Source organism: Clytia hemisphaerica, unplaced genomic scaffold (assembly GCF_902728285.1).
Source record: "Clytia hemisphaerica strain Z4C2 unplaced genomic scaffold, Clytia hemisphaerica genome assembly, whole genome shotgun sequence".
In the NCBI taxonomy this organism is placed as follows: domain Eukaryota; kingdom Metazoa; phylum Cnidaria; class Hydrozoa; order Leptothecata; family Clytiidae; genus Clytia; species Clytia hemisphaerica.
Window position 1 is genome coordinate 147106 of NW_027103286.1, and position 27091 is coordinate 174196.

A 27091-nucleotide genomic window follows, 5' to 3' on the forward strand; every position below is an offset into this window, starting at 1 on the left:
TTTACGTTTGGAAATACGTCGAAAAAACACGTCAAAAAGACAAGTTAAATGACGTCGTTTTTTAAAACAGCGATAACTTCGATTTCATGACTACATTTAACTCCAAATTTTGACTTGAGACGTTGATTGTTGATTTTGAAATAATGCATGAAAAAAAATTGAAATTTTTTGATGACGTCATCATTATTTGACGTATTTTAGTTTTTACCGACAGTAAATGGCGTCATCTAAAAATTTTGAAAATTTCTCAACAAATATTTCAGAATCGTTAATCTACGTCTCCAGTGAAAATTTGGTGTTGATTGCATTAATAGACTTGAAGTTATCGCTGTTTTCAATAATGACGTCATTTGAATCTTACTTATGACGTGTTTTTTCGCCGTATTTCCAAACGTCAAAATCAGTTTTTGGTCGATATCTTGAGATTGGCTTAATTTAAATTTTTGGCCCAGCACTTTCCGGAATCCTCTCCTTGATACGCTTCTTTTGAGCTATATACGAAAGTTAAGGAACAACAGGAAGCGGTGCGCGTCACGCAAAATATGTTTGGGACTTGCCTTAACTCACCTGAGCCGGCCCTTATTTAATTCCGATTCCTTTACTACGGCCCTTTTTTTTGCGCAAGCGACAAAAAAATAACACCAATAAGGCCCGACGTAAAAAAATGCTACCGCCAACAATAAGCTCGTTTACAAGTAATTTTCAGGGCTTCAAAATGAACATATTTTAGTGCATTAGTCCTGTAAGCTGCTCGTTTCTAGTGCTCAAAAAAGGTTTGTAAACGATCTTTCACCTCTGTTAGTGACTAAAGCCTAAACTATGTGTTTGAGAGGCAGGAAACAGATAACTATTTTGCATTATTTTTAAAAGAGCTGACATCAGGAAGTAGAATTTCCCCTCCCAGCCACTTGACTCGTGATTTCAATTGTTCGGTTTTATTTTACATTGTGTGGCATCACGTATAGCAGAATCTTTCATTTAAAATTTAGGACACGCCACGGTAAATTGAAGGTACACGTTTTTTTATCAAAACAAACTATATAAGAACACAAGGATTCGATGACCAAAATTATTAAGAACGAGTTAAGAACATTTTAAGGCTGTATTGACTCTAAAACACCTTTTTCTTTTGAGAGCTGTGTTAACTGAAGTAAATTTCAGTATTTATACCATTAGAAATACACTTTTTTTCTGGAAACCTAGTACTTCAGAATATTGGTGTCATTTTTTATAATGTTTCAGAAAATAGATTGTTTACAGGAAGCTAAGCACCTCCCTACAAGACCACAGAATATCAATCTTGGCTACAGAAATGAAAACTTGTAGTACCTTGTATTTTATTGTGGTCGGACGGAAATATCTCTCAAAATTATATCTCTCTTTAAGGACATAACATTTTGATATTAAAATTCAGTGCCAAGCGAGGGGATAATTGTGTACCACCTAATTTTGAGAATCTCCAATGTATTTTGGAGCTGTAACATTTTCCATCCCTGAGAAGCAAGAGATTTTCCATCTTCATTGGCATTTACCGTAGCTTCTCACCAGGTCACTGAGAAAGGGGTGTATATATGCTGACGATACAAAACTCAGCTGGCACACAACGTTGTTTCAACGTTCATCTAACGTTATATTGACGTTGTGAACGTTAGATAAACGTCGAAACAACGTTGTGTTCCAGCTGGAAAACATTCAAAACATTATCTCTTATATGTAATGTCCCATTCGAACTTCGTCACGAAGTTCGATACTTAAGTATAGTAAGTAAGTCTGCGACCGTAGTCGGAGGTGACCCGAAGGCTCCTCTTTCGATAGCTATCTACCCGAAGGTAGGGGAGGGCGTCACTCTTTCTCCCTGGATTTCTCCACTTACCCTTGATATGTCTCTTTAATTGCTGAGCATCAAGCAGAGAGGCATCAAGTACCATTTTGAGAATCTTTCGTATGACCCGGCTGGGGGTTGAACCCACAACCTTGCAAACCGTAGCCGGATGCTCTACCACTGCACTACGGTCGCACTCGTTCGATACCTAAGAAGTTTCTGATAAGATGAATTAAACAGGATAGGTCATTCATTGAGGATTTTCAATGACATTGGAGCAATAACAGTTAGGCTCCGGTAGTGTTCATATCTGGCCGAACTCTTTTCCTTAATGGGGAAAAAAATTCCTATCGAAATCCCAATGGGGATAGAAATTCTATTGTTCCACGGGTTAAAAAATCCAGTGGGGATGGTTTTGGAGTGCAATTTTTAAACATTGAATTTCGTGTGGGGGATGAAATCAAAGTCAATTTTTCAGTGGGGCTGAAATTCTAGGTTATTTTCCCACTGGGAACGAAATTTTCGCTAAATTTTCTAGTGGGGCTGGGGTCCCAGCGAGTCTGTGACGCAGGGGTGTATTTAAACCGAATAAAGTTTAACTAGTTTTTCTTAGGATTAAGGTGACGTTTGGTAAAGGTTAAGCTGTTTAAAATTCTTCAAAAGTGAGCGTGTGCACGTGTAAAAATAAGAACATCCAACATTTTTGAAGCCATCGGTTGTTCTTAACTTTTTGAGTTCTGAGCTTCGTGTTCTCATTATCATTGAGTATTTTTGTCCAATTTTTTCGGGAATTTTGCGTTTTACAGTCCGCGAAGACTTTAAAATGTCCTTACTGTAACTTATTTTTAATAGCTATATACCATCGAAGTCTGTATTCTGAGTGTTAGAAAATTCCGTGGTTTTTCACACGAAATTATTTGCATAACACGTGGCGTTTCGTTGAAAAAAAAACACGGACATTTTTATTCTAACAACCCACCCTATAAAGTGGTTTTTTATTTGGGGGATATGAAAGAAAAACTCACGGTAACTTTATCCCCGAACGGGATTATTAAAAAGTGAAACCTATAGAAAGCCACAACACTTTGGGTGCAAAATAGGTTATGAAGCTCTAGAGGTCCCTATTTAGAACAGTTTTGTAATTCTTGATGAAAGAAGGAAAACCTCTATCTAGTAACTATATACTTGGCGTAAAACCAAAATTACGAGGAATCTTATATATTTTTAATACGTCGTAGTTTAAATAAAAACGTATGACTTAACACCTTATAAACTCTATGTTAGAAAAGAAAACCACCCCTTTAACTTCAAAAAAAGAACAATAACTTTTTGTCCTGAATAAAGCACAAAACAAAGGGGCCTGAGGCTAATGACCACGTTATACAAGTTTCGATCTTGATTACATTGCTTCTGCGTTAAAAGTGTTCCAGTTGAGTCAGCTATAACCTCAGATCGGAGGAATACGGGGCTTGACAAACAAACACTTTGTGAGATTTGAAAATCTCACTTCAACTTTGAAGATCTTTCCTTCTCTCTGAGAAGATTAATGAATATGAATAGTCCTCAGGGTGGAAAACTCGTTGGGCTTTTCGCCATTTTTATTTTGCTTGCTGTTAATTTGACCGGATTACACGGGCAAGAGGAAGGTATGTAAATTTTACTTTATTAGTCCAGGCATTTTGGGGCACTAACCCTACTTTGTCACTGAAAAAGGTCTTCAACTTTTTGTACTCTTGTCTCCCGAATAGACGCCCCCCGCTAATTGTTAATAAAAAAAATCCACCCACCCGATCTTATTAAGACCCCCTGTAATTAATTTCGAGTAATTCAATATTTTATTACAGTGTAGAAAGACCTTAAACTTGTGAAAATTTTCCTTTCCGTTAGTATTGGTTCTTCTGAGATTCCAATTATTATCAGGCTAATCTGAAGAATGAATTTTCCAGTCTTATAGTTTTTCCTTATCTTTCCACCACATATGGGGTTTATATTATACGGTCTTTTAATAAAGTTTCTTATCGTGTTTACGAATTTTCTACCTGTCGAATTAAGAAATTTAGTAGGCCTTTTTATTATAAATTATTTTGAGTGCAACAACTGCCTCGCTTATAAATCATTACAAAGGTTATTATTAGATCCCTATTTTGAATCTTCCTGTGTAACTTTTATAAATGGAGTAAATATCTTATCAATATTTTGAAAACGAGGTTACCGTTGCTCGTGACGTAATTTAGGAAAAGGTCTATTCAGTTCTCATCAGTAAAAATTTTGTCATAAAGACCTTGAATGAATATATTTTGACAGCCATCTTGTCGTCTATAGCAAAATTCGGTTCGGTATCACACATATTCTTTTCCCAGTTTTAAGCTCTATTTCGTCATGTTTGACAAGGAAATTTGGCAAATATCATGATACCCCTGTGTCACAGACCCGCTGGGACCCCAGCCCCACTGGAAAGATTGACAAAAATTTCGTCTCCCGTGGGAAAATACCTTAGAATTTCAGCCACACTTAAAAATCAACTTTTATTTCATCCCCATTCGAAATTCAATGTTGCCACTGAATTTTTTATTATTCTTGGAACAAAGGAATTTCTATAACCATTGGAATTTCAAAAGGAATTTTTATCCCCACTGAGCAAAAAAGTTCCAACGGGGCTGTGAAACACGGGTGTATATGATACATAAAAATATCAGAAAAATTCCACACAAAATCCATCAAACTTGGATTGTTGGATTCATTTCATTCTGCAAAATTTCAAATACTGAATAATAAAGGCTAACGATGAAATTCTAACGATAAAGCTATATACAAACAAGGATGTTGAAATTTTATCAACCTTGGGGTTATTTCTGTAAACCACAAACTTTAATCCAGCTGTCATTCCTCAATAAACCACAGTCTTTAGCCTATTTCACTCCAGAGAAACTACAACCTCCTGATCTCTTCTTTCCTCTCTTCATTCCTCTCATTCAATTGGTTGTAGACTACCCCCGGGGGTACTAGTGTTGGTAAATGAGGGGTATCTGCGGACGAGACCTCTGAAAACCACCCCTTAGAGAGACTTTTTTGAAAAATTTTCCTCGATTTTTGACAAAAGTTCTACCCTTAGAGAGACTTTTTTATAATTTTTTTCTCTCGAAATCAAAAATATGTCCTGAAAATCATGAATTTTCCGACCCTTAGAAAGATTAATTTAAAACTGTCTGATTTTTACGACCCTTAGAGAGACTATGAAAGGTGAAAAAACCGACCCTTACCGTCCGCACATACCCAGCACCCATTTTTACCTAAGTACTCCTCCCTCGGGTGACTACCCTGGTTCGCATTAGATTCGTCTTCAGTTTTTTCCCAAATATTAAGAGAACTGTTTTGAAACCCCAAATATTCTATGAAAGAAAGTCTTTTTGCATACGTATCCAACTATTTTAATGTCTGCTAGCTGCCCCGAAGTTCAACAGTTTTTACCAAAAGCTACACCATATAATGAAGAATTCAAAGCGCACCCAAAAAAATTTCAAAATGAAATCATCCAGTAAAGAGTATTTCCTCGCCAATGATTTTATAGTCTGATTCTATGAGGGGGGTTTCGGCTCATAATTCGGTTGAAAACAAGAAGTCGTGGTTGGGGGCGCCGTCTTTCGAAGGATGTCGTGGTTGGGGGCGCCGACTCTCGACAGTCGTCGTGGGTGGAAGCGGCGTCCTTCGAAGGTCGTCGTGGGACAGGTGGTCGTGGCACAGGATTTCGTGGGAGCCTCTCTTTCAATTTTTTCTGGTCTTCTATTTCTCAATATTTTCTAGCTGGTCCTTAAAATATCACTTAATATACCCACGCCGCCCTTCGAGAGCCACCGAACAGTGCGGCGATCTTCGAGAGTTGTGGTTGGGGACGGCGAACAGTCCGGCGACCTTCGAGAGTCGTGGTTGGGGACGGCAAACAGTGCGGTGACCTTCGAGAGTCGTGGTTGGGGACGGCGAACAGTCCGGCGACCTTCGAGAGTCGTGGTTGGGGACGGCGAACAGTGCGGCGACCTTCGAGAGTTGTTGTTAAAACCAATTAAGTATAAGCCCGAAGGGCTAGAATTGAATTTTTAGCCTTTTTATGCAAGAAAAGTGAAGCAAGCCTTATAATTTACGCGGTGTTTATTATCACTAAGGCGATCAGTGAATCACACGTCATTAGAGTTGATGGACCACCCACCCATCCAAATTGTGAAGAGATTGAAATTCTAGCCTTCGGGCTTATACCTCAATTGGTTAAACATACCTTACAGGAAGAAATTTTTTTGTCCAATATTGGTAAACTTATTTTGCAGTGATTGAAATGACTCATCGTAGTCTACACTATAGGAAGCTGTAGGTTTTTTTCAGGTTTTCCTAATTCTTTATCAAACACGAGAAAATGGCACAAGGTTTTAGGAAAAATTAGCCAATTTAATTTGGAAATACTTAGTTATCTCAAACTTCTGATTAAACTATAAATATTTGCATCAGATTGATGGAGGCTTGAACATTGGCCAGGATGCTTTCTTTGTCAAGGTTCATTTTTAACACACTATATCTATCTGTCTATGCAAAAAAAAGAAAGAAAGAAAAATAAGCATATAAGTTTTACTGTTGATTTCATGTTGTTTCTTTACAGGCCTTTTTTTAGTTAGCCTCTAAAGATTTAGATTTAGGCGTAGTGGTGTAGTGGTTATCGTGCTTGACTTCTGTCCAGGAGGCTCGAGTTCGATACCCACCGTGGCACTACGATTCACTTGGCAAGTGAATGTTCCTTCGCCCGGGTCAACCCATGCCATGTGAGGGGAATTGGGTACCATAACTCTGATATAAGAGTATGGGTAGATATTTCAGACATTGTGGTGTGCCGTGACACTCAGGAGGTTCTACACCTGCGAGGACATCCGTTCTCCCGTGTAGTTCGAGTGTCGTGGTATACACCATGGCTCGGCAGCTCGCATCTGCAGGGTTGCAATGTCTGCTTGCGCTGTGATTCCTACTCCACCGTGGGTAGGACCCATTCCGATCCATCGGAGGGCATATCTATCTATCTATCTAAAGATTTAGACTTTAGCCTCCAACCCAGTAACGGACTGTTCGCCGTCCCCAACCACGACTCTCGAAGGTCGCCGCACTGTTCGCCGCCCCTAACCATGACTCTCGAAGGTCGCCGGACTGTTCACCGTCCCCAACCACGACTCTCGAAGGTCACCGCACTGTTCGCCGTCCCCAACCACGACTCTCGAAGGTCGCCGGACTGTTCGCCGTCCCCAACCACGACTCTCGAAGGTCACCGCACTGTTCGCCGTCCCCAACCACGACTCTCGAAGGTCGCTGCACTGTTCGCCGCCCCCAACCACGACTCTCGAAGGTCGCCGGACTGTTCGCCGTCCCCAACCACGACACTCGAAGGTCGCCGGACTGTTCACCATCCCCAACCACGACTCTCGAAGATCGCCGCACTGTTCGGTGGCTCTCGAAGGGCGGCGTGGGTATATTAAGTGATATTTTAAGGACCAGCTAGAAAATATTGAGAAATAGAAGACCAGAAAAAAATTGAAAGAGAGGCTCCCACGAAATCCTGTGCCACGACCACCTGTCCCACGACGACCTTCGAAGGACGCCGCTTCCACCCACGACGACTCTCGAGAGTCGGCGCCCCCAACCACGACATCCTTCGAAAGACGGCACCCCCAACCACGACTTCTTGTTTTCAACCGAATTATGAGCCGAAACCCCCTCATATGATTCTCTACTCACTTCTCTACTCTATTTATTGAATTAAAACCAATTAAACTATGTTGAAAATTATTCTAACTGTCAAAACCAATGAAGTATAAGCCTGAACGGCTAGAATTGAATCTCCTTGGTAGGATTTGAAGCCTAGCGCAGCCCGCCTGATTTTTCCACAAATGACAAAAATATCACTCGAAAACAAAGGATTTGGTAGATTCAATCTGTCGTCAAAAATACGGCGCATATTTCAAGGCTTCACTTTTTCTTGCATGAGCAAGGTTAAAGATTCGATTCTAGCCCTTCAGGCTTATCTTCATTGATCAAAACATAAAAGTCAATGAAATTCTCGCGGCAAAACTTTCACCTCGTCAATTTTCAACACTTCTAAAGTTGATACCATTCTCCAACAAGACTCTTTGCCAAACAAATAAACATTATCGATGCGGAAACGTTTTTCACACATGCTTTTCGAGATTACACTTCCAGACGTTTAAAGTATCAAAGCTTTTAACCTTTAACATATCAAAGATTTAACAAGGGCTTTCCTCTGAGATCTAATAATTTTTAAAGGAATTTAATACAGTAAAACTATTTGAAATATTGGGCGAGCTCTTTTTTAGAGAAAGTTTAAACCGATTTTCGTATATAAAACCTGATGTAATCGCCTCATGACAAAGGTGATTTTCACCCTTTATAAACCGTCCCATAAAGGTTTAAAAAATTGTCACATTCTTTTACCGCTTTTCTCCTTCATGTCTCGAAAATAATCATCTTCGCTTTTATGTCGGTCAATCTTTGAAATACACCATTTACAATCATTTAAAATTATCCCATTGTATACTAAGTATACACATGTATACTAAGTGGATAAAGAGGGTAACTTATTTCTTTCACACCCGGAAAAGGTGGTGATTAAATTTGGTGGTTTTAAAAGCATAATTATATGGTTGATTACATTTAGCTTAGATTTGTAAAGGACGAGCGGGGCGATAAAACCGTAATAGCCCCGCTTTTTTGTATTCGCCCTGATGTAAACAAAAATTTCTATTGGTTGAAAGAAAAGTATCGTCCGATATTTTGATTGGTTAACAAAATATCGTACGAAATTTTTAGGCCAATCAAAATAAGCGATTAGCGAATAGCGATTGAGTGTTCTTCAATTCTTTTTTTGACCATATAATTAACGCGGAATAACATGGTTTCTCGGGTGATTTTGGATTAATAACCCTCTAAACCATGTTATTACTAGTAGTACAAATAGGCCAATTTAAGTACCCCTAAGATTTTTTTAAATCTGCACTCCCCATATCCAATACCTGTCAGCGATTGCGCTTGATTATTGGAGGCAAAAAGACTTACGATTTATAAAGAGGCGTGTGAATATCAATCAAATGTTTGATAACTACCAGCCATATCTCTTCGAAATTTATGAATGTTAAGCCTTTACCTCTGAGAAAACATACTAGAATTTCTTTTCATGTTATGGTCTTTTTGCCTCCAAAAAATTGGGCGGTAAGTCAGGTGAGTAAATAAATGACGTATCATCACGAAAGCCCTCTATCACTGAAGATTTAGACCTATGCAATCAGTTATTCGTATTAAATAAAGATTTAAAAGCCATATTAGTTTAATTCTTTCTTTTTGCTTTAGACCTACTATGCATACAACCTATCGATCTGGTATTCGCATTAGAGAGTTCTGGTCGAATTGCAGAACACCATGAAACAATCAAATCATTCACCGAGAACATTATCAATACTTTTGATATCGGTGCCCGTAAAACACACGTTAGTGTAGTCACATTCGGTGATTTCGCGGACTTGCAGATCAAATTGACCGACAATTATGACAAGAACAACCTCATCAGAAAGGTATTGTTGATTTTTATGCTTTAAAGGTTTTATTTTTACATAAGTGTAGCCGTTTCATATCTGAAACATATTTCATATCAGGAGAGTGTCTTCCTATTGTTATATTATGGAAATATAAACATAAAAAATGTTTCTCTTTCCCAATTTCTAATCATCTTGCTCCACATTCGTGTCAATCCAATAAGAAAAAGCTTGTAAATTAAAATTGATAAGTAAGCAAACGATATCACTCTTTATACTTAAAAACAAAACCTTTAAAAGCATTCAGGAAATAATAAGGGCAATCAACTAGCTTTTTTGAGTCGGAGGATAAAGAAATTCAGGTTTGTGTGGATTGGACCTGTGACGACCGACTCTTAGAGGGAATTTAATCGAAAAAGTGCTCTATAGAGACACTTAAAAGGGAAAAGACTATCATTGCTATCCGAACAAAGTTTGGGAGGGATTTTAATGTGTCTTTAGATAAAAATTGTTGCCAAGAATCGTAGAGCAAAAAGCGAAATATTTAGCATACTAATAGTGGTTTAGTTACTTTGTATTCGACTTTAACATTGATGGAGATTTTAACGAGATTTAAACTTTTTGAACAGAAATATAGATCTTGGTGCGATATTTGTCAAAATTTTAGCACCTTGAAGGTTTTCTTTCCTAGTGAAGTTTCGAAAATATTTTTAATCACTTTCATTTTTCATTCAGGTCGAAAACCTGGTTCACCAAGGACCAGGTGGTACCGCAACCGATGACGTCATCCGTGTGTTACGTGATAGCGTGTTCTCACCTTACGGACAATCACGTCAAGGCGTTGTCAAAGTTGTGATCTTACTCACGAACGGGAAATGTACATCTTGTACTGAAGAAATTTCCACTTTGGTCAATCCTTTAAAAGATATGGGAATTGCTTTTTTCACTGTTGGTGTCACCGAGAATATCGATTCTGATGAACTAAAAGCTATTGCTTCAGAACCCTACGAACATTATGGTTTTGAGGTCTTTGATTTTGGAGGATTGAGTCGAATCATCAGCTCAGTTGCAAGTAAAGTTTGCTCAGGTATAATTGTTTACTTTTACTAGTAGTTGCCCTTTTAGCGATCCTAGATGATGCTAGGTTTTACCGAATGGCGAGTATTAGCGAGTTTAAAAGTTTGTGTTTTTTTGCGACAGAGACGGTCACCTTCTACATTGTCTAGATCTTGATCGACTGAGAACGACGGTAAGTTAGCACTTTTACCGTATTCGATTTTGCGAATCAAAACTGCAGGTAATTCCAAATCGCTTCAGTCACTCCGCCGTCCTCATAGGTTCAAATGCATAATCCCGCTATTTATATTTGAATAACAAGAATATATTTGTATTTTTGACATTTTTACTACCCGTGGAGCAATCTTTCACAAATTTTGATCGAAAATAGGTCAAAAATATTCCGGAAGTTTTGACCCTTTCAGAAAGTTGTTTCGTTATACTCAATCGCTGGTAAATTTTATCATGCTTTTTGTTCCCTCTTTCACAGTAAACCGTGGCAAATGCAGTAAACCAACACCACCATACGGCTGTGCAGGAGCAGGTCGAGATGAATGCAACTTTGATGGTGACTGTGTAAGGGCCACGAAATGTTGCTTTGATGGATGTGAACGTAAATGCAGCTACCCTATCGCTAGTAAGTAATTAAAAATGGTTAGAGTTTTAAATAAAACACTACAATCCTGGACTATTTTTTTACCTTTTCCCATCTTCAATGTTGATATGGAGGTTAGTGGAAGTTGCAAAATTCTTCGTTCCTACATTGACATTGAGGGAAGGATAAGTGTGGGGATAGGGTTATCGGACAGCAGCTCTGTCCTCGATTGTAGGCTACCATGTATGTTAGTATACCTTTTCTCTAATCATTGAAGTTTTTTTAGAATCAATTTCTATCAGTCCATCACCAGAAAGGAGTAATGGCCTGTTCGTAGTTTGAGTTTAAGGCATGAATTTCCTAGGAAAAACTAAAAATTCAAAAACCTGGGGACCCTGTCTGTGTTTGATTTTTGGAAACTGTTAGATACACACGGAGCAAAAATTAGTAAATCGTTTGAAAAAGTGTGCTACAAAAAGAGAAAGAAGTAGCAGTGTCTTACTCTTATAGTAGGGGGAAATTTGTTCGTTTTTTTGTTGTCGCTCGATTGTTTTGGTCAAAGCACTTAATATACATTTTTGGAAAGCTAAGGGGTAGGGGTTAATCAAAATTATTGATATTACCAATATTTTAAAATTTCATGATTTTGAGATATTTTGGGAGACTACCAAAAGATTGAAAAAGGAGCTAATTACTAATGTTTATTATTCTACTACAGGTTCTTTCACACCGATGGACATCGCTTTCGCTTTCGATTCATCCAACAATGTGCAATCAAAGACTTTTGAACAAATGAAACAATTCGCAATCAACATGGTCAAATCGTTCCACGTGTCACCTTATGATACTCGATTCGCCTCGCTTACTTTCAGGTACTCTCTAAGATTCCATATCCAGTTGCCTCTCCTTAAGTTGAACTTCGAACGGGGAATATTATTTGTTCGAATTACAGAGAGATTCGAATTATGGAAAGTATTCTAAGAGTGTTTCTCTTTGACGGGGACTGGTAATAATTTCGGATTAGAGAAAAATTCGACTAATAGAAGTTCGAATAAACGAGAGTATACTATATTGAACTCTTTGTAGACCACTACAATCAGGGTCGAAATTTGTTAACAAATTAGGGTATTTTAACGTTTTTCAGAATTGAAAGCTCGGGTGTGGGTCGCGATTTCAGTACTTCCACTTTGTTTAATTAGACTTTTTGGTTAGTGAGGGGCTTGGTGGCTGCCAGGCTAAATTCTCAGTCTTACATTTTTAAGCTTTTAGATCCTGAGATAAAGTTAAAACTCTACTTTCCAACCATACTTTAAATTACTTGCGGTTTTAAAATTTTGAGGGAATTCCCCTTTTGTACCAACTACTGTGCCACCAATTTTAGCGTATATAAAAAATATTAAACTTGACTCAGACTTATCACGTATTCTCATAACTTGTAGCTAATGAGCCCCCCCCCCTCCAGTCAACTTTCAAATCACGTAATCACGCAAAAAAAAATCCAAATCACGTTCTCATGAGATAAATTTTCCTCCGATCACGCACTTTAAAATCTTAAATCACGAAATCACGAACTTGGAAAAACGCCAATCACGCCATCACGAAAACTGCTGGGGGGCCTCGCTAATCTTTGTTCAGAAACCATGAACTATGAAAACAAATCAGTACACGTGTTTGGTTAATCTTAAATTCTTTCTTTTAGTGACGAATCCAGCGTTGATTTCAACTTCGCACAATATGACCTTACTGCAGATATTATCCAAGCTATCACACGTATCGGCCATCGACAAACAGACATTGATCTGGCAGCTGCATTGAAAATGTTGAAATCTGACATTTTCAGCCTTCACGGACAAGTTCGAACAACAAGACCAATGGTGTTAGTTCTCTTCTATGACGGTGTGTATAATTTATGTTCCATACTTATATGGATTTTTTTAAATCAGGAAAAAATGTAAATGTGTAGAAATGGCGAAATTTGCAAAAAAATCCTCCGAAAAATTATTTTTATACCTGGACAATGGACTAGCAAAAATCAGTCTTTCACCCCCTGAAAATTTTAGAATAATCTTTTAACCCCTGGAAAAATAAAAATAGCACTCTTAGACCCCGTGGAAATTCTGCTCGAATTATTCGTCCACCCCCTGTATAATGGAATAGCCCGATACATAATGGACATCAAATGACTTACAAGTGATTTCTAAATTTTTAATTTTACAGGGAATGATTCGAAGATTACTTCAAAAGATCTTCACGAGGCGGTCACTGAATTGAAAGATTATGGCGTCAAGATAGTCAATGTCGGAGTTGGGGCACAGGTAAAATTTGGAAACATTTTGATTTCTTTACATTATATGCTGTAGTTTAACTGTAGTCCATATTTTAACAGTATGATTAACATGTCGGTGATTTTTTGTTGACCGAATGTAGGAACTTTGATGTTGTCAAAGAATTTCATTATCATTCTTGAAAGATTGTTTTCATTACCCAGCTGGCACACAACGTTGATTTAACGTTAAATCTAATGTTCACAACGTCCATATAACGTTAGATGAATGTGTGTAACAGATTAGTCTGGACACAAACCCGATATCTACGGCTAATTTCAAAATTCATTGCCGTAGAGAACTACGCTACGATAATCGTGAGATACACTCTGGTACATTGTTAACCGGTTACTTTTTCGAAGCGGGCTACACGACTTTTTGCGCAATGCAATTGGTTCTTTTCGCATGACGACGGGCCTACATTGTCCAGAGTTGCCCGTCGTTAGGAAAATTCATTGTGACGTCACTTTTTCAAAGGAAAATGAACAATGCGTTGACATCATTTCTCTCATTTTTTATTTCTGACGTCAGAAATTATAGCAATTTTTTATCTCTTTTCGCTTGTTTTTTCTCCTATATTTCGCTATTTTTCCTGGATAAAGCGCTAAAAATCAATCGAAGCTGAAGGAAACGGTTAACAAATACAATAATGACCGGTTTTTTTCGGGCTGTACTGAAAATATTGCCCTCGGTCAACGCAACAACCTCGCAAGCTCGGTCGTTACTTGACCTCGGGCAATATTTCTCAGTACAGCCCTCACTAACCGGTCATTATTGTATTAGAGTAGTGCCAGATGGGTATGTGCTTATTCCTATAGATGACTCTCTGATTCGACTTTAAAGGGGAATTCATCGAATAAGGAAGCATATCGAATAGTAGAGTGTCTTCTATGAAAGTTTCTTGTTGAATGTGACCTTCAATGTTATCGAATAATGGAACACATCAGATAGTAGAAGATCGATTTAGAACATGTTCGCACGTAACGATTCCGTTTCGCTCCGAAACGAAATGAAGCAATTCTATTGGTTACAGGTGATGTAAAACTTGAATTTAACCAATAAGATTGCTTCTTTTTGCTTCGGAGCGAAACATAATTGTTACGTGAGAACGTGGTCTTAACCCTATTCAACCTAGGCTTTTAGGGGCGGTTCAGAACTAGGGGGGGGCTTTTCCTGTACCACCCCTTAACTTTTGATCTATTGGGTCTTTTTGGATGAAATTTGGCACACAAGATCCTTGTCACTTAAGGTAACTTTTGACAAAAATTTTTTTTGATGACGTCACTCATCATGCCCAAAGTGAGCAAAAACCGAAAATTTCCTTTGTTCTTATAAATAGCTATTGTATTTTAACAAAAGCTTTAGAAAAAAGTTGCCTGAGTTTAAAATGCTTATTTTATCCTAAATATTCAATAAATTACGGTTTGAACGATATATTTGACATCAAAATTAAATTTGTATTGGAAAAGTGTCAATTTTTGTGACACCCTACTGTCAGAAATGTCATCATGCTCAAGGTGTGAAAATTTTTAGGTGTCAATTTTTTTTTTTTGAAGCTAAATAAAAGTTGGGAATTTACAGAAAATTTCACGGCAAAAGCTCTATTATTTCAGGAGCTATTACCAATAGTTTGATCTCCGAACAGAAAGAGCCCCCCCCCCTAGGCCGAATAGGGTTAAAGAGTGTCAACTGTTTGATATTGTATTTCTTAATTCTTCTATAGGTCAACACCAACCAATTAAATATGATTGCTGAATCATCAAGCACTCGTTTCACCGCAAAATCATTCGACAGTTTGATGTCCGAAATGTATACCATTGGCAACGAAATCGGACGAGGTATATACTCTAAGGTCCCGAATAGTAAGGGTGTTTGAATAAATGGGGTTGTCCGAAATTTTCTCAAAATATAATAAACGGGGGGACCTAGTTTTCGAAGGGGGGTTGTAAATTGTACCTCTAATACCCCCTTCCAGAATAAGGTAATTATAAACTTAAGTCGGGCTATTTAGAGTAATTCAGCTTTTGACAGGTCAAAGTATTTTCAAAAATTAATAAACGGGGTGGGGGTCCTAATAAGAACGGGGGAAGGTCCGAAAATCTTTCGAAGATCATTGACCGGGGGAGACGTTTTTTCGGGACTTTAGAATATTATTTTCAGAATGAATCATTCATGAATCCTAAAAAATGTACACTTCATTGAGAACCTCAAACCATAATAGAAGTAGAGGACCAATCTTTAGGATCGCATGTAATGTTAGTTTTTGTGATAAAATTCTAATTCCAAAATTCTTTGCCTAATCCGGACCCCCTCTAAAAAGTAACTTCTACTATAAAACAGTATTTTCTATAACAAACTTTAATTTGTTGTTTTACGGACCAAGCTACCCAAAAAAGAGGGTCGGTCGGTCGGTCGGTCGGTCTGCGAAAAAATTAAGAGAATTTCGCCTGTAAAATCTCATCTCACGTCTGCGAATCTACCACCAAAATAAATTTTATTTTTATTTCGATTTTTGAAATTTCAGGGTCAGCCAGGCCCGTAAAACAAACTAAGTAATCAAACTAATTAAATTAGTCTCGCCTTATAAAAAACTTCAGGACTACATTCCTTCTTGAACATTATTTTTAGTACTTGTATCATCTTGAGGATATCCTATCCTACTCCCCTACTTTCTCTCCTTAGATAAACCAGGACAGTGTCAAGCAGATACTGAACGCAAGACAGAAGCAGAATGCCAAGGAGAAACTGTGGAGGATGAATGTGATAGTGATTTTGATTGTCATGGTCAAGCCAAATGTTGTAAACAAGGCTGCAGTAACAAATGTATTGAACCAATCACACGTAAGAACCCCAGTACTTCTTTAGGTATCAGTTCCCTCTGTTATAGGTGTGTTCGGTATGTTGTGCTCCAAAAGTTCGACCTCGCAAAACATATTTGTTGTCTCTAAAGGGCTCACGAGCAGTTTTTTTCGCGTTGGTTTAATGCAACATGCTCCATCCCATCAACATGAAACGCTTTCTCGTGTCTCCACCCCATTTTTCTCTCTACCAATGAAAGTGAAATCTCACTTTTGGGACAAAATCAACGTGTCTTTTGGGTATTTCCTTCATTTTTTGTCCCATTTGGACAAAATGTTTTGGGAAAACACACTTTTTTCTCGTGTTGGTGGGATAGAGCATGTTGAATTGCACCAACGCGAAAAAAACTTCTCGTGTCCTCAAGCTTGGCTACAATTTTTGGAATTTTTGTAACCAACAAACTAATAAGAGCTATAGTTCAAATATTAAACATATTTTCATTCAATTTCGACAGAAACGTCTCGTGAAGTTGATATCGCTTTCATCATCCACCAAGACATGCGCAGAACAGATTTTGCCATCTCTCAATATTTCTTACGTTCCGCTTTAACCCAATTCGAAATCGGACCTGAAAAAGCTCACATGGCAGTCGCGACATTCGGAGCAGAATCGAAAGTGGTTTTCGATTTTAATACAACTCAAAATGTGGCCAACTTGAGATCCAGGTTGGATGCTTTAGCTTTTCGCCAAGGAAAAGGGACGATTTTGGACGCCCTGGTTTTAGGATCGAAACATATTTTTACTGAACAAGCTGGCATGAGAAGAAATATGCCCAAGGTAATTTTGATAGCTACATTTTCAATTGATCTTGCCTTAACAGGGATTAACCAGTTTGAAAGATTGCGTAGAATCCCTGGGGGTACTAGGATTGAGAGCTGACAGGTATGTGCCATCCGACTTTTGACCCTCGGACCCTTAGCGGGACTAAAAAAGAGAAAAAATAGGAAAGTTTTGCGGTTTTTACGACCCTTATTGGGACTAGAATTTAATTTTCTGGTTTTTCCAATCCTTACAGGGACTTTCAGGTCCCAAAAAAGGCACCCTTAAGTGAAGGATGCGGGTATGTACCGCCCACATACCCGCACCCTTCACTTGCCTGAGTACCCCCCCCCGGGCGTAGAATAAAATGAAGTTCTCAAACAAAGAGATATTGAAAGGAGTTTAAATATGGCATTAGCGGAACTGAGGAAGGGGGTGGTTCAACATTTATGACAGAAATTGTTTCTTTTATCCATACTCCTTATAATGAAATGGAGACTATCCTACATAGATTTTTAAACCCTCATCATATCCGTCACGTAAATGATTATATGAAAGGTACGCCCATTAAGTACCATACTGACAACATATGAGATCGCCCGATTTTATAGTCCTGTACCGGTAGGTCTGATCCTAAAAGCGCCTCGACCCATACCGTCCGGCTTTTTTACCCCGCCCGAATAAAAACCTATTCGAATATGATGATTATTTCTTAGTTGGGCGTGTACACGCATTTGAAATTAATCAAAATTTAAAGTTTTAATCTTTCCCATTATATTTACAGATCATGGTTATCTTGACCACCGAATTTGATCAATCCAATCCATCAGAGGTAGCTTCGGAAGTTAAAACCCTTCGCGAGAATGGTGTACAAATCTTGGTAATAGGGATAGGAAATAACATCGATACAAGAACATTACAATCAATTACTAGCGATGATAAGGAAGATGAAGGAAAAGTCATGTTGATCAAGAACTTCCCTGGTGCTTTGTTGTATCTCCAGGATATTGTGGAATTTGCTGAAAACTATGGTGAGTCATAGACCCTGGAAACTTTCAGTTTCGCACATACCGTGTGATCAACATTAATAATTATACACCTTTCTTTATAAGAATATTCGAAATCTTTAAGTTTTCAGCCCAGAAATGTCCTTTAAATGTTTATTCCTAAATTTTGTCGAGTATTTTTGTGCAATTTCCCAAGAAATCGAAGGTTTTAGAGTACACAAAGACTTGAAATATTGTTAAATATTTTTTGTCCATCGAAGCCTTATGCTCTTAACACAGTTCGCTCTTATAATGATTTCTTCTTCTGTTTCATAGTTGTTTTTAACCAACAACAAGAGAAAGAAGAAGTTCCACAAGTCCCTGGTGCATTAGGAGAACAGGTATGTTCCCAACGTTAAAACAACTTTCATTGGATGTCCATTACGGTCATATAATGTGAAATAATAGACGTTGATATAATTTCACTTACACAGTCTTCTCGTACCGTGAAAAGCACAGCTCAAAATCATATATTTACGCTGTGCCGACGAATCGAGATTCTATTCATCGCGCAATCAGCGAAGACAAAAGTAACCATGACGACCATCCAAGATCTTGGATGAGCGTCATAGTCGATATTTTTATTCCCGTCGTTGAAAACGCAACTTACAAAAAGTCATCAATGCTTTGTAAAAAGAGTCTGTGATAGAGAATCATAACATAAAGTCTGTCTATTATTTCGATTCAATTAAAGTGACATTTCCATAATTAAAAGTTTAGTAATTACTGTTATACATTTGGGGATCATGTAAAAGATTTCTTTTGAAATAAACTCATTTCAACTACACTTGGAGGTTTCTGGGGAATTCGTAAATAGTAAACTGCATACTGATACTGTCTGCTAGACATTAATATGGTAATATTTGCTCTCCATGATTTTTTCTACAGTGATTAGATTGACACATGCGCGATAAAATTTATATTATTTGTCTTCAGAGGTTACTATTTTCTTTGAAAACTTAACCTCTGATACTCAGGGTAGTCTTCTCGAGGTGGGGTACGGTATTTATTATTATTATTATTATTATTATTATCATTTATTAGGTTCAATTTCATACAAAATTGTTCTTCCCCCTAAACATAAATATCAAAATAAAAAGCACTAAAGAATAAATAGTATTAAATAAATATAAATATTTTTACAAATTTTCTGGATAAAATTTTATTAAAAGTAGATCACTAGATAGACATGAAATGGAATTGGATAACTAAGACAAAGGCTATATGAGTAGATTGTATCAAAAAAGGGACTAGCAGAAAGGATAGTGGTAATAGTAGTGGAAATATTTAGTAAGTAATAAAGTAAAAATAGATCTTCATAAAGTTAAAATTTTATTATTGTGTTGCACGAGTATGTGCCCTAGATTTAAAAAACAATTTGGATTCTTTAATAAATTCTTTCAGGTCTTTGATTTCCCTGATATTTTTCGGGAGTTCGTTTAAAAATTTGAGCTTGGTCCTGAAATGTCTTAGATAAGCCAAAATCAAATTTTAATACCATCATCCTGTGGAGCGAAGCTTCCGAGGCTGAGTTACTTTCACCAAGAAAGATATGAAGGCCATTTTTTATCATTAAGGGCCTTGTAAACAAGTTTGGAAACATTGAAATCAATAAGCTCTTTTATTGGTAACCATTGCAGATCGACAACGTCTTTCAGTGTGGCATATCGGTTAAGGACATATCCTGCAGCAATGTTCTGTATACGTTGCAGACGATTTAATAAGTAATCGGGGATCTGTCCGAATACGACTATGGAGTACGCTATTTTCGATAGCACTATAGCTTCAGCGAGTGATTTCCGAACTTTAAATGGTGTGAAACGTTGGAAATTACGAAGAGCTCGAATGGTACCATGACTGGATTTTATAATTTGGTTGATATGGTCGGACCAGGATAGATTTTTATCAAAATGAAGACCAAGAAGCTTGACGACATCTTTTTGTTCAATTGATTTTTTTGAACAAGAAATAAGATACGAGTAGTCACTACATAATTTGTGGTATGACGCTAGACGTTTGGTTGAAAAGATGATGTATTGCAGTTTATCAGCATTGAACAAGAGATTATGATCAGCTGACCAGTTGGAAAGTGATTCGATATCAATCTCGATTTCCCGGATGCATTGAAGTATATCACGAATTTTTGAGTGACGATAAAGTGTTGTGTCATCAGCATATTGGATACTGAGAGAGGAGATTTGGTCAGATAATTCGGTAACATATAGGTTGAATAAAACTGGACCCAAAATACTGCCTTGAGGGACACCAAAGTGAATGGGTTGAACGGGTGATCTTTTATCTTTTATTAGGTCATTAAAAACTTCGAATACCTCCATGAGCCACCAATACGGTTTTTAATAATGTTATTTAGACGTTGAAGCAATGTAGTGTATCCGCTCAGGACATTTGTAATTTGTTTAGGCTTCATATTATTCTAAAATGAAATTAAAACCTGTTTTAAAGTTTACGTCCAAAGTATCATAACGTATCTTATTGCAGTGTTTATCTGTGTTTTAGAACACATGTCTTATTCATATTTTCTCATATCTCTACAGATATGTAAGCCAAAAGCATGCATCATGGGAGCCAAAGGAGCACGTGGACGACCTGGAAAATATGGTGACCGTGGAACGCCAGGACCACGAGTAAGTAATGACATGAATTGTTCTCGATGAACCCAACATCAGTTTTTTTTTAAGGTTACTGTTTCCGGGAGGGGGGGGGACTCGATTCAAAACGGCTATATTATACGTGCGGCCCAAAATTAGGCGTTTGAAATCGGACCCTTACAGTGCAGAGAAAATTTTGGAGAAATTGGGTGAAAAATCGACCCTTACGGTGCATTTTCTTGAAGAATTTTGACAATTTTCAAGCAAAATATGGTCAAATTTTCCAAATTATACACCCTTAGAGTAAATTTTTCTCATTTTTACTGATTTTGACTCTTAGAGTGGCTGTACGTATTGTATGTCATTTACCTTGAGTGCCCCCGCCCCCCCCCCGGGTTACTGTTGAATTAAAATATGGACCTGTGGAACCTATCAGCAGTAAAAGGCTTGGTCCGAGTTCCAAGTAAGCTAATGAAGTGTTCTGAATCAGATTAATTGCAGCTCAAAATTCTTTCGATTTGTAATTACCACGAAACCAGCTGTGCTGGATCGCTATGATTGAAAATGAAGCAATCATTTTTTTCATTTTTTGCTTCATTCTTCGCTGTTTTTACATTTTAATTTTTTTATGCTTGCTGTTGCATATGTTTAGGTATGTTCATTTTAAGAGTAACAGCTAATTATTCCATCCCTTAAAGGTTTTATTTTTACATAAGTGTTTCATATCGTTTCATATCAGACACATATTTCATACCAGGACAGTGTCTGCCATTGTTACATTATGCTGATATAAGCAAAAAAAAATTTTTTTCCTCTTGCTCCCAAGACCAATCTTGCTCCACATACGTGCCAATCCAATGTGAAAAAGCTTGTGAATTAAAATTGACGAGTAAGCAGACGATATCACTTTTATTTAAAAACAAAACCTTTACACCTCAATAACCTCGGTTTTATTGATACAATAACTTGTCTTTCATTCTCTCGTTTAGGGAGAGCCAGGTTACGGAGGGCTATCTGGACCAGGTGGTGATAAAGGAGAACCAGGACCAACTGGACCAAGAGGTGACCGTGGTCAAAAGGTAAGACATTTTCCCATTAAAACGGATTCTTTCATTATGGTTAGAAACGTTGTTTCTACATTTTTCTAATGCTCACAACGTCCAATCTAACGTTAGACGAACGCTGAAACAACGTTGTGTACCAGCTGCGTTTTATTGGTTAGCATTAGTATTTTTGTTCACAAACCATATACAGTTGAACTCATGTAATTCGAACTCCTATAATTCGAAAACTCACTTAATTCGAACAGATTCTGTGGTCCCCTCAGAATTTACCTTGAAAACCTTACAAAAAAACTCCTATAATTCGAACTCATGTAATTCGAAAAATCATGTAAATCGAACAGATTTTCTGGTCCCATCAAGAAATTTTAATCATGTGATTCGAATTTTCGATTTTTTTGAGTTTTTGAAGCTGACAAACTTGACCTTTTGTCAATCGAACCAATTCTAATTCCACCCCCATCTCAAAATGAGATTGACGACGCGATCGAGACTCTCAAAAAGATGACCCTTTTCGAATCATCAAACGTCATTCCACTGATTCAGAAGATCTCCGAAGAGATTTCCAAGAAACGAGAGCAGAAAATGAAACAATCAACAATCAAAGACTTTTTTGAAAAATTATGAATTTAGTATTTCACTAGCCGTCACCCGGCGTCGCACCCGCCGAGTAGAGTGTTGTTCAACACATCAAAGCCCTTTGGATGGCAAGGGATGTGTCCAAATTCACAGCAAAAATTTCCACATTTTAAACGCACTTGGAAAAAAATGTCCAAATTCAAAGCAAAAATTTCAACGTTTTAAACGCAAGTGGAAGAAAGTGTCCAAATTCACAGCAAAAATTTCCACGTTTTAAACGCAAGTGGAAGAAAATGTCAAGTTTACGACAAAATTGAAAGTTTTCCACATTTTAAACGCACAGGGAAGAAAACGTCCAAATTCACAGCCAAAAATTTTCCACGTTTTAAACGCATGTGGAAGAAAATGTCGACCAATAATGATATATTGTATCATGTCGGTTGATTATCTTTGAATATTAAATCTAAACATGCATTTTAAACGTGAAAAACCTTTTGGTTGTGAATTTGGACGTTTAGATTCTAAAAAGTGAGTCGGTCGGTCGTTCTAAAAGTGAGTCGGTCGGTCTATAAAGTGAGTCGGTCGGTTTAAAAAGTGAGTCGGTCGGTTTAAAAAGTGAGTCGGCCGGTCTAATAAGTGAGTCGGCCGGTCTAATAAGTGAGTTGGTCGGTCTAAAAAGTGAGTCGGTCGGTCTAAAAAGTGAGTCGGTCGGTCTATAAAGTGAGTCAGTCGGTCTAAAAAGTGAGTCGGTCGGTCTACATACAAAGTGAGGCGGTCGGTCGGTCTACAAAGTGAGGCGGTCGGTCGGTCTACAAAGTGAGGCGGTTGATCGGTCTACAAAGAAGTGAGGCGGTTTAATTTTTCAAATATACCTAGCATGATCAAAGTTGATAAAATGTCCTGTTTTTCAAGAATAGAAGAAAGAGATTGCATCTCTCATGCCAAACCAAACGAAGCATCAAATCCAGGAAAGATTAATAATAAACTTCATCATCAACCATTTCTTGTAACAATCACACAAAAATCATGATCCAATTCAACTCATTAAAGCATAAAACCCAAAGAAAAATAGCAAAAGAGCAGTAGCAACCAGATGTTTTTTTGCCGCCATCTTTATTTTGACTGTTAGAAAGCAGTATGGTCCGATCAAAAATACGCTTCCGAACCGGGCGACGTTTCCCGAACGGCAAGGAACCGTAGGCATGTTTTCCGATGACGTGTCTCAAAAGAAACGTACTCCGCCTCAAAAAAAACCTCTACTGTTTTTCCCGCTCGGAGCTCGATTTAAAAAGAAACTTGGAAAAAAAATCAAAATGGCCACCCCACAGCTCAATACGAATTAGACTTTTAGTATATAGATTATTTTAACTCGAAAATACAAAAAATTGCTCAAAAGTAAACCTGGGAAAGACTTTTTCATCGAATTAGGTCAAAATACGAAAACTCATCTAGTTCGAAACTCATGTAATTCGAACAAAATTCTCGGTCCCTTGAGAATTCGAATTACATGAGTTCAACTGTACTTCTCAGAAACACTATTCACTTGATTTGACTATGGTCTCGGATTGGTGTTTGATTTGAATTGGTTCTCGGGTAACTTAATGCATGTCCCAGAATTGCATTAATTTTTCCGCCCCAGTTCCAGTTCCTAAACCATAACAAACTATACATTTTTGGAAGTGTGTTTGGATGTAGAATACCGTATTCGGTGTAACTTAAATTCTTTCTCAGTATAATTAGAGATATCTGAGGAAAACCTGATTATGACGTCATGATTGATGACGTCATAAATACAAAAAGTTGAATATCTCGAGAAATATAAATCAAAACTTTATGAAATTTGGACCAGTGATAAAGTACATTGAGATGTTTCAAAAAGTTTTGAAAGTATTACCCAAAATTAATGACGTCAGCAGAAATTGCAAGAATTCTAATTTTTGCGATTAAATGCTGACATCAGCAAATTTTCAAATTTAAAAAAAAATTCTCTCCCCCTCTTGACAAGTTCTATCATTGGTCCAAATTTTATAAAGTTTTGAGTATTAGTTCTTGAGATATTCAACTTTTTAAAATTATGACGTCATAAATAATGACGTCATAATCACGTTTTCTAAAAAAAACTCAAATTCTGCTGAGAAAGAATTTAAGTTACACCGAATACGGTATTCTAAATCCAAATACGCTTCCAAAAATGTATAGTTTGTTATGGTTTAGGGACTGGAACTGGGGCGGAAAAATTAATGCATTTTTGGGACATGCATTAAGTTACCCGAGTTTGGTTTTATTTGGTGTTACTTAATTTGTTACCTATACCCATCACCAATTATCTTCTGTTTTTTTACCAAGCTTTCACTGACCAAACTTTTTTTCTTTCATATCCAGGGTATTAGAGGAGCTCCAGGATATCCAGGCTTTGATGGAATTCCAGTAAGTATAACCTTCGACATTTTGATTTCCTGATTATAACTATGATATCCGCATAACTCTCGAACTCTTGGTTCAGAGGAAGGTAGACTATGCTATAGTCTAAGATGCTATAGTCTAAGACAAATCACTATCTAAGAAATAAGCCCAAAGCTGAAGAAATTTCGCAAACGGTTTTTTTTGCTAAAAAGAGTTTACAGTCGGTAGAGTTTACCAGTTTCTTCGAAACTCTCGCGCTGATTTTTTTCCTTATACCGTCATAACGCCATACCGCCATATTTTCCCGCCCCACTTTCACTGTAACGGACGATAACATCGTCTAAAAGGAAGATAGAGTAAAACCGTTACTTCTAAATATTCCGTTGATGTGGATAATATTCTTGATACATTTAGCTCTTTCGATTTTTTCCGAGTTTATGGAGAGATTCGAATCACGGAGAGTATTTTATACAACTTTCCAGCAGATCGGACCTACGTTTTAGTTCGAGTTACTGTAGAGAGAGTCGACTGAGACTTGACTATGTTATTAATCATGCTATAATAACTGACCATTCACCGCCCGCCATGCGACAAGAAAAGTATTATTATAGGAAATTACAATTTCCTCCGATACTTAGGCAACATCCACTTATCAAACATAAACTTTTTTTCCAGGGAGTACCAGGAGTTGCAGGACGTCCAGGGTTACCTTCTGCTTGTGGCGTTCCAGGGTCTTCTGTAAGTTCGCAATTTTTGTATTGTCAATGGCTGTCATGTTGAAAAGTGTTCGCTCACTTCAGAATCCAATTCGAGTAAAGAAAACGAGCTAGACCATGGAATTATTATAGACACTGGATTAACAACTGACTGGTTTTTGTCAATTTCTGATGTTCAAGCTAAAAAGTGTTCGATCACTTCAGAATCTAGTTCGAGTAAAGAAAACGAGTTACGTAAATGTCATACTCAAAATTTCATACAACACATGAAGACAATCTTCAATAAAATAAACGTATAATCAGTTCCGAATATTCATTTTAGGATCAATCCCCTTTTTAGAAGTCAAGGTGTTCGGTACGATCAATATGTTTTGATTATCTTACTATTTTCTTATAACATATTTTAATCGTTACAGGGAGAAGCTGGTCCAGTTGGACAAAGTGGAACTTCTGGTGCCATAGGACCCAGAGGTCCCGAAGGTCCCAAAGGAGCCAAAGGAAAACCAGCACCTGAGTTAGACATACCAATCCGACCTGGAGATAAGGTAATGTTCATCAATTGTACATTTCTGGCTTTTTTAGCCAGAACCTTTTTCCTTCAAATGTTTCTTAATTCCGGGGGTTGTCACCACAAAAAAACTTCGTCACTTTTTTGAAAATCTTTTTTACCAAATTTCCCCTTGAAGTTGACCTTGACCTGAAAGGATTTTCACCGGAGAAAACTTATCCGTCACTTGTCTTAGTCATTTCGTCACTTTTCACCGACTATGCAATTTTTCCCTTTTATCTGCAAATGTCTTGCTAACGTCTTTTCGTAATTCTCTCGTTAAATTCAAAGAAATTTCTCGGGTGTCATCAAGTCATGAATCCTATTTCAGTATGTCGAAGTCTTTTATATAAAATCTCCCTTGTGTATGCCAATGCTTTTCATATGTTTTTCTTTAGCATATTTTAGTCCCCAAATTTAACTTTTTCATTTATATTTACTATAGGGTCAACGTGGTAGACCAGCACTTCGAGGAAACAAGGTAAAAGATTCGTTTTATAAACATGGATATTGCTAATAACGTTGATCCATCGAGTTTAAACCCCCCCCCCCGAAAAATATGCTGTGTGAAAATCTAACAATTTTTACAAATTTATCAAAGACTTTCAAATAAATACAAAATTTGATCATCGTTCTTTACAAAATTACTTATGAGAACAGGCCAGCCAGACATTTTACAATTATTCTGTTAAAAATCTTCAATCCAGTGATGAAATGGGGGTGAAATCTAGAACTCTTCTAACATGTATCTCTTCAATTTTTCATTAGGGTACAAAAGGAGAACCAGGATTTCTTGGACAACCGGTAAGTTTATCTTGACAGAATTTACATTTTCTGCAAAGTTTCTCTATGATATTTGGACTATAGGAGAGCTGTGCCAAGTTCTGTAAGAAACTTCGATCAGTCATCGTCACCATCTTTTTATCGATCCTTTGCTCCCATCTCTAAATAGATCGAAAGCCCAGTAAGACTTTTAGGTATCAGCCCTTCTATTGTTTTCACTGGGTCAGTCCGCTTGGCTATCTATGAACTGAACGGGACATTAGGACCAGGAACCCCCAGTGGCGCTAACGCCTTAGACCACTTGCGGCAATCACTCCAGGATTGAAATGAGATTCAAAATATTACAAGTTATAAATTTTTA

General features: G+C 37.4%; 1 protein-coding gene across 1 annotated transcript in view; it reads left to right on the forward strand.

The window, feature by feature from the left end:
* The first annotated feature begins 3265 nt into the window (after positions 1-3265).
* Positions 3266-27091, forward strand: part of LOC136806259 (collagen alpha-6(IV) chain-like) — a 51899-nt gene continuing 28073 nt past the window's right edge. The window contains exons 1-19 of the mRNA XM_067062818.1: positions 3266-3468; positions 9212-9432; positions 10129-10480; positions 10940-11086; positions 11763-11916; positions 12744-12940; positions 13262-13359; positions 15092-15206; positions 16051-16209; positions 16682-17004; positions 17771-18017; positions 18309-18373; positions 20588-20677; positions 21631-21720; positions 24664-24708; positions 25360-25422; positions 25817-25945; positions 26393-26428; positions 26716-26751. Of these exons, the coding sequence (XP_066918919.1) occupies positions 3369-3468; positions 9212-9432; positions 10129-10480; positions 10940-11086; positions 11763-11916; positions 12744-12940; positions 13262-13359; positions 15092-15206; positions 16051-16209; positions 16682-17004; positions 17771-18017; positions 18309-18373; positions 20588-20677; positions 21631-21720; positions 24664-24708; positions 25360-25422; positions 25817-25945; positions 26393-26428; positions 26716-26751 (2667 nt within the window). The 5' untranslated portion in view covers positions 3266-3368. The remainder of the gene's footprint in view (positions 3469-9211; positions 9433-10128; positions 10481-10939; positions 11087-11762; positions 11917-12743; positions 12941-13261; positions 13360-15091; positions 15207-16050; positions 16210-16681; positions 17005-17770; positions 18018-18308; positions 18374-20587; positions 20678-21630; positions 21721-24663; positions 24709-25359; positions 25423-25816; positions 25946-26392; positions 26429-26715; positions 26752-27091) is intronic.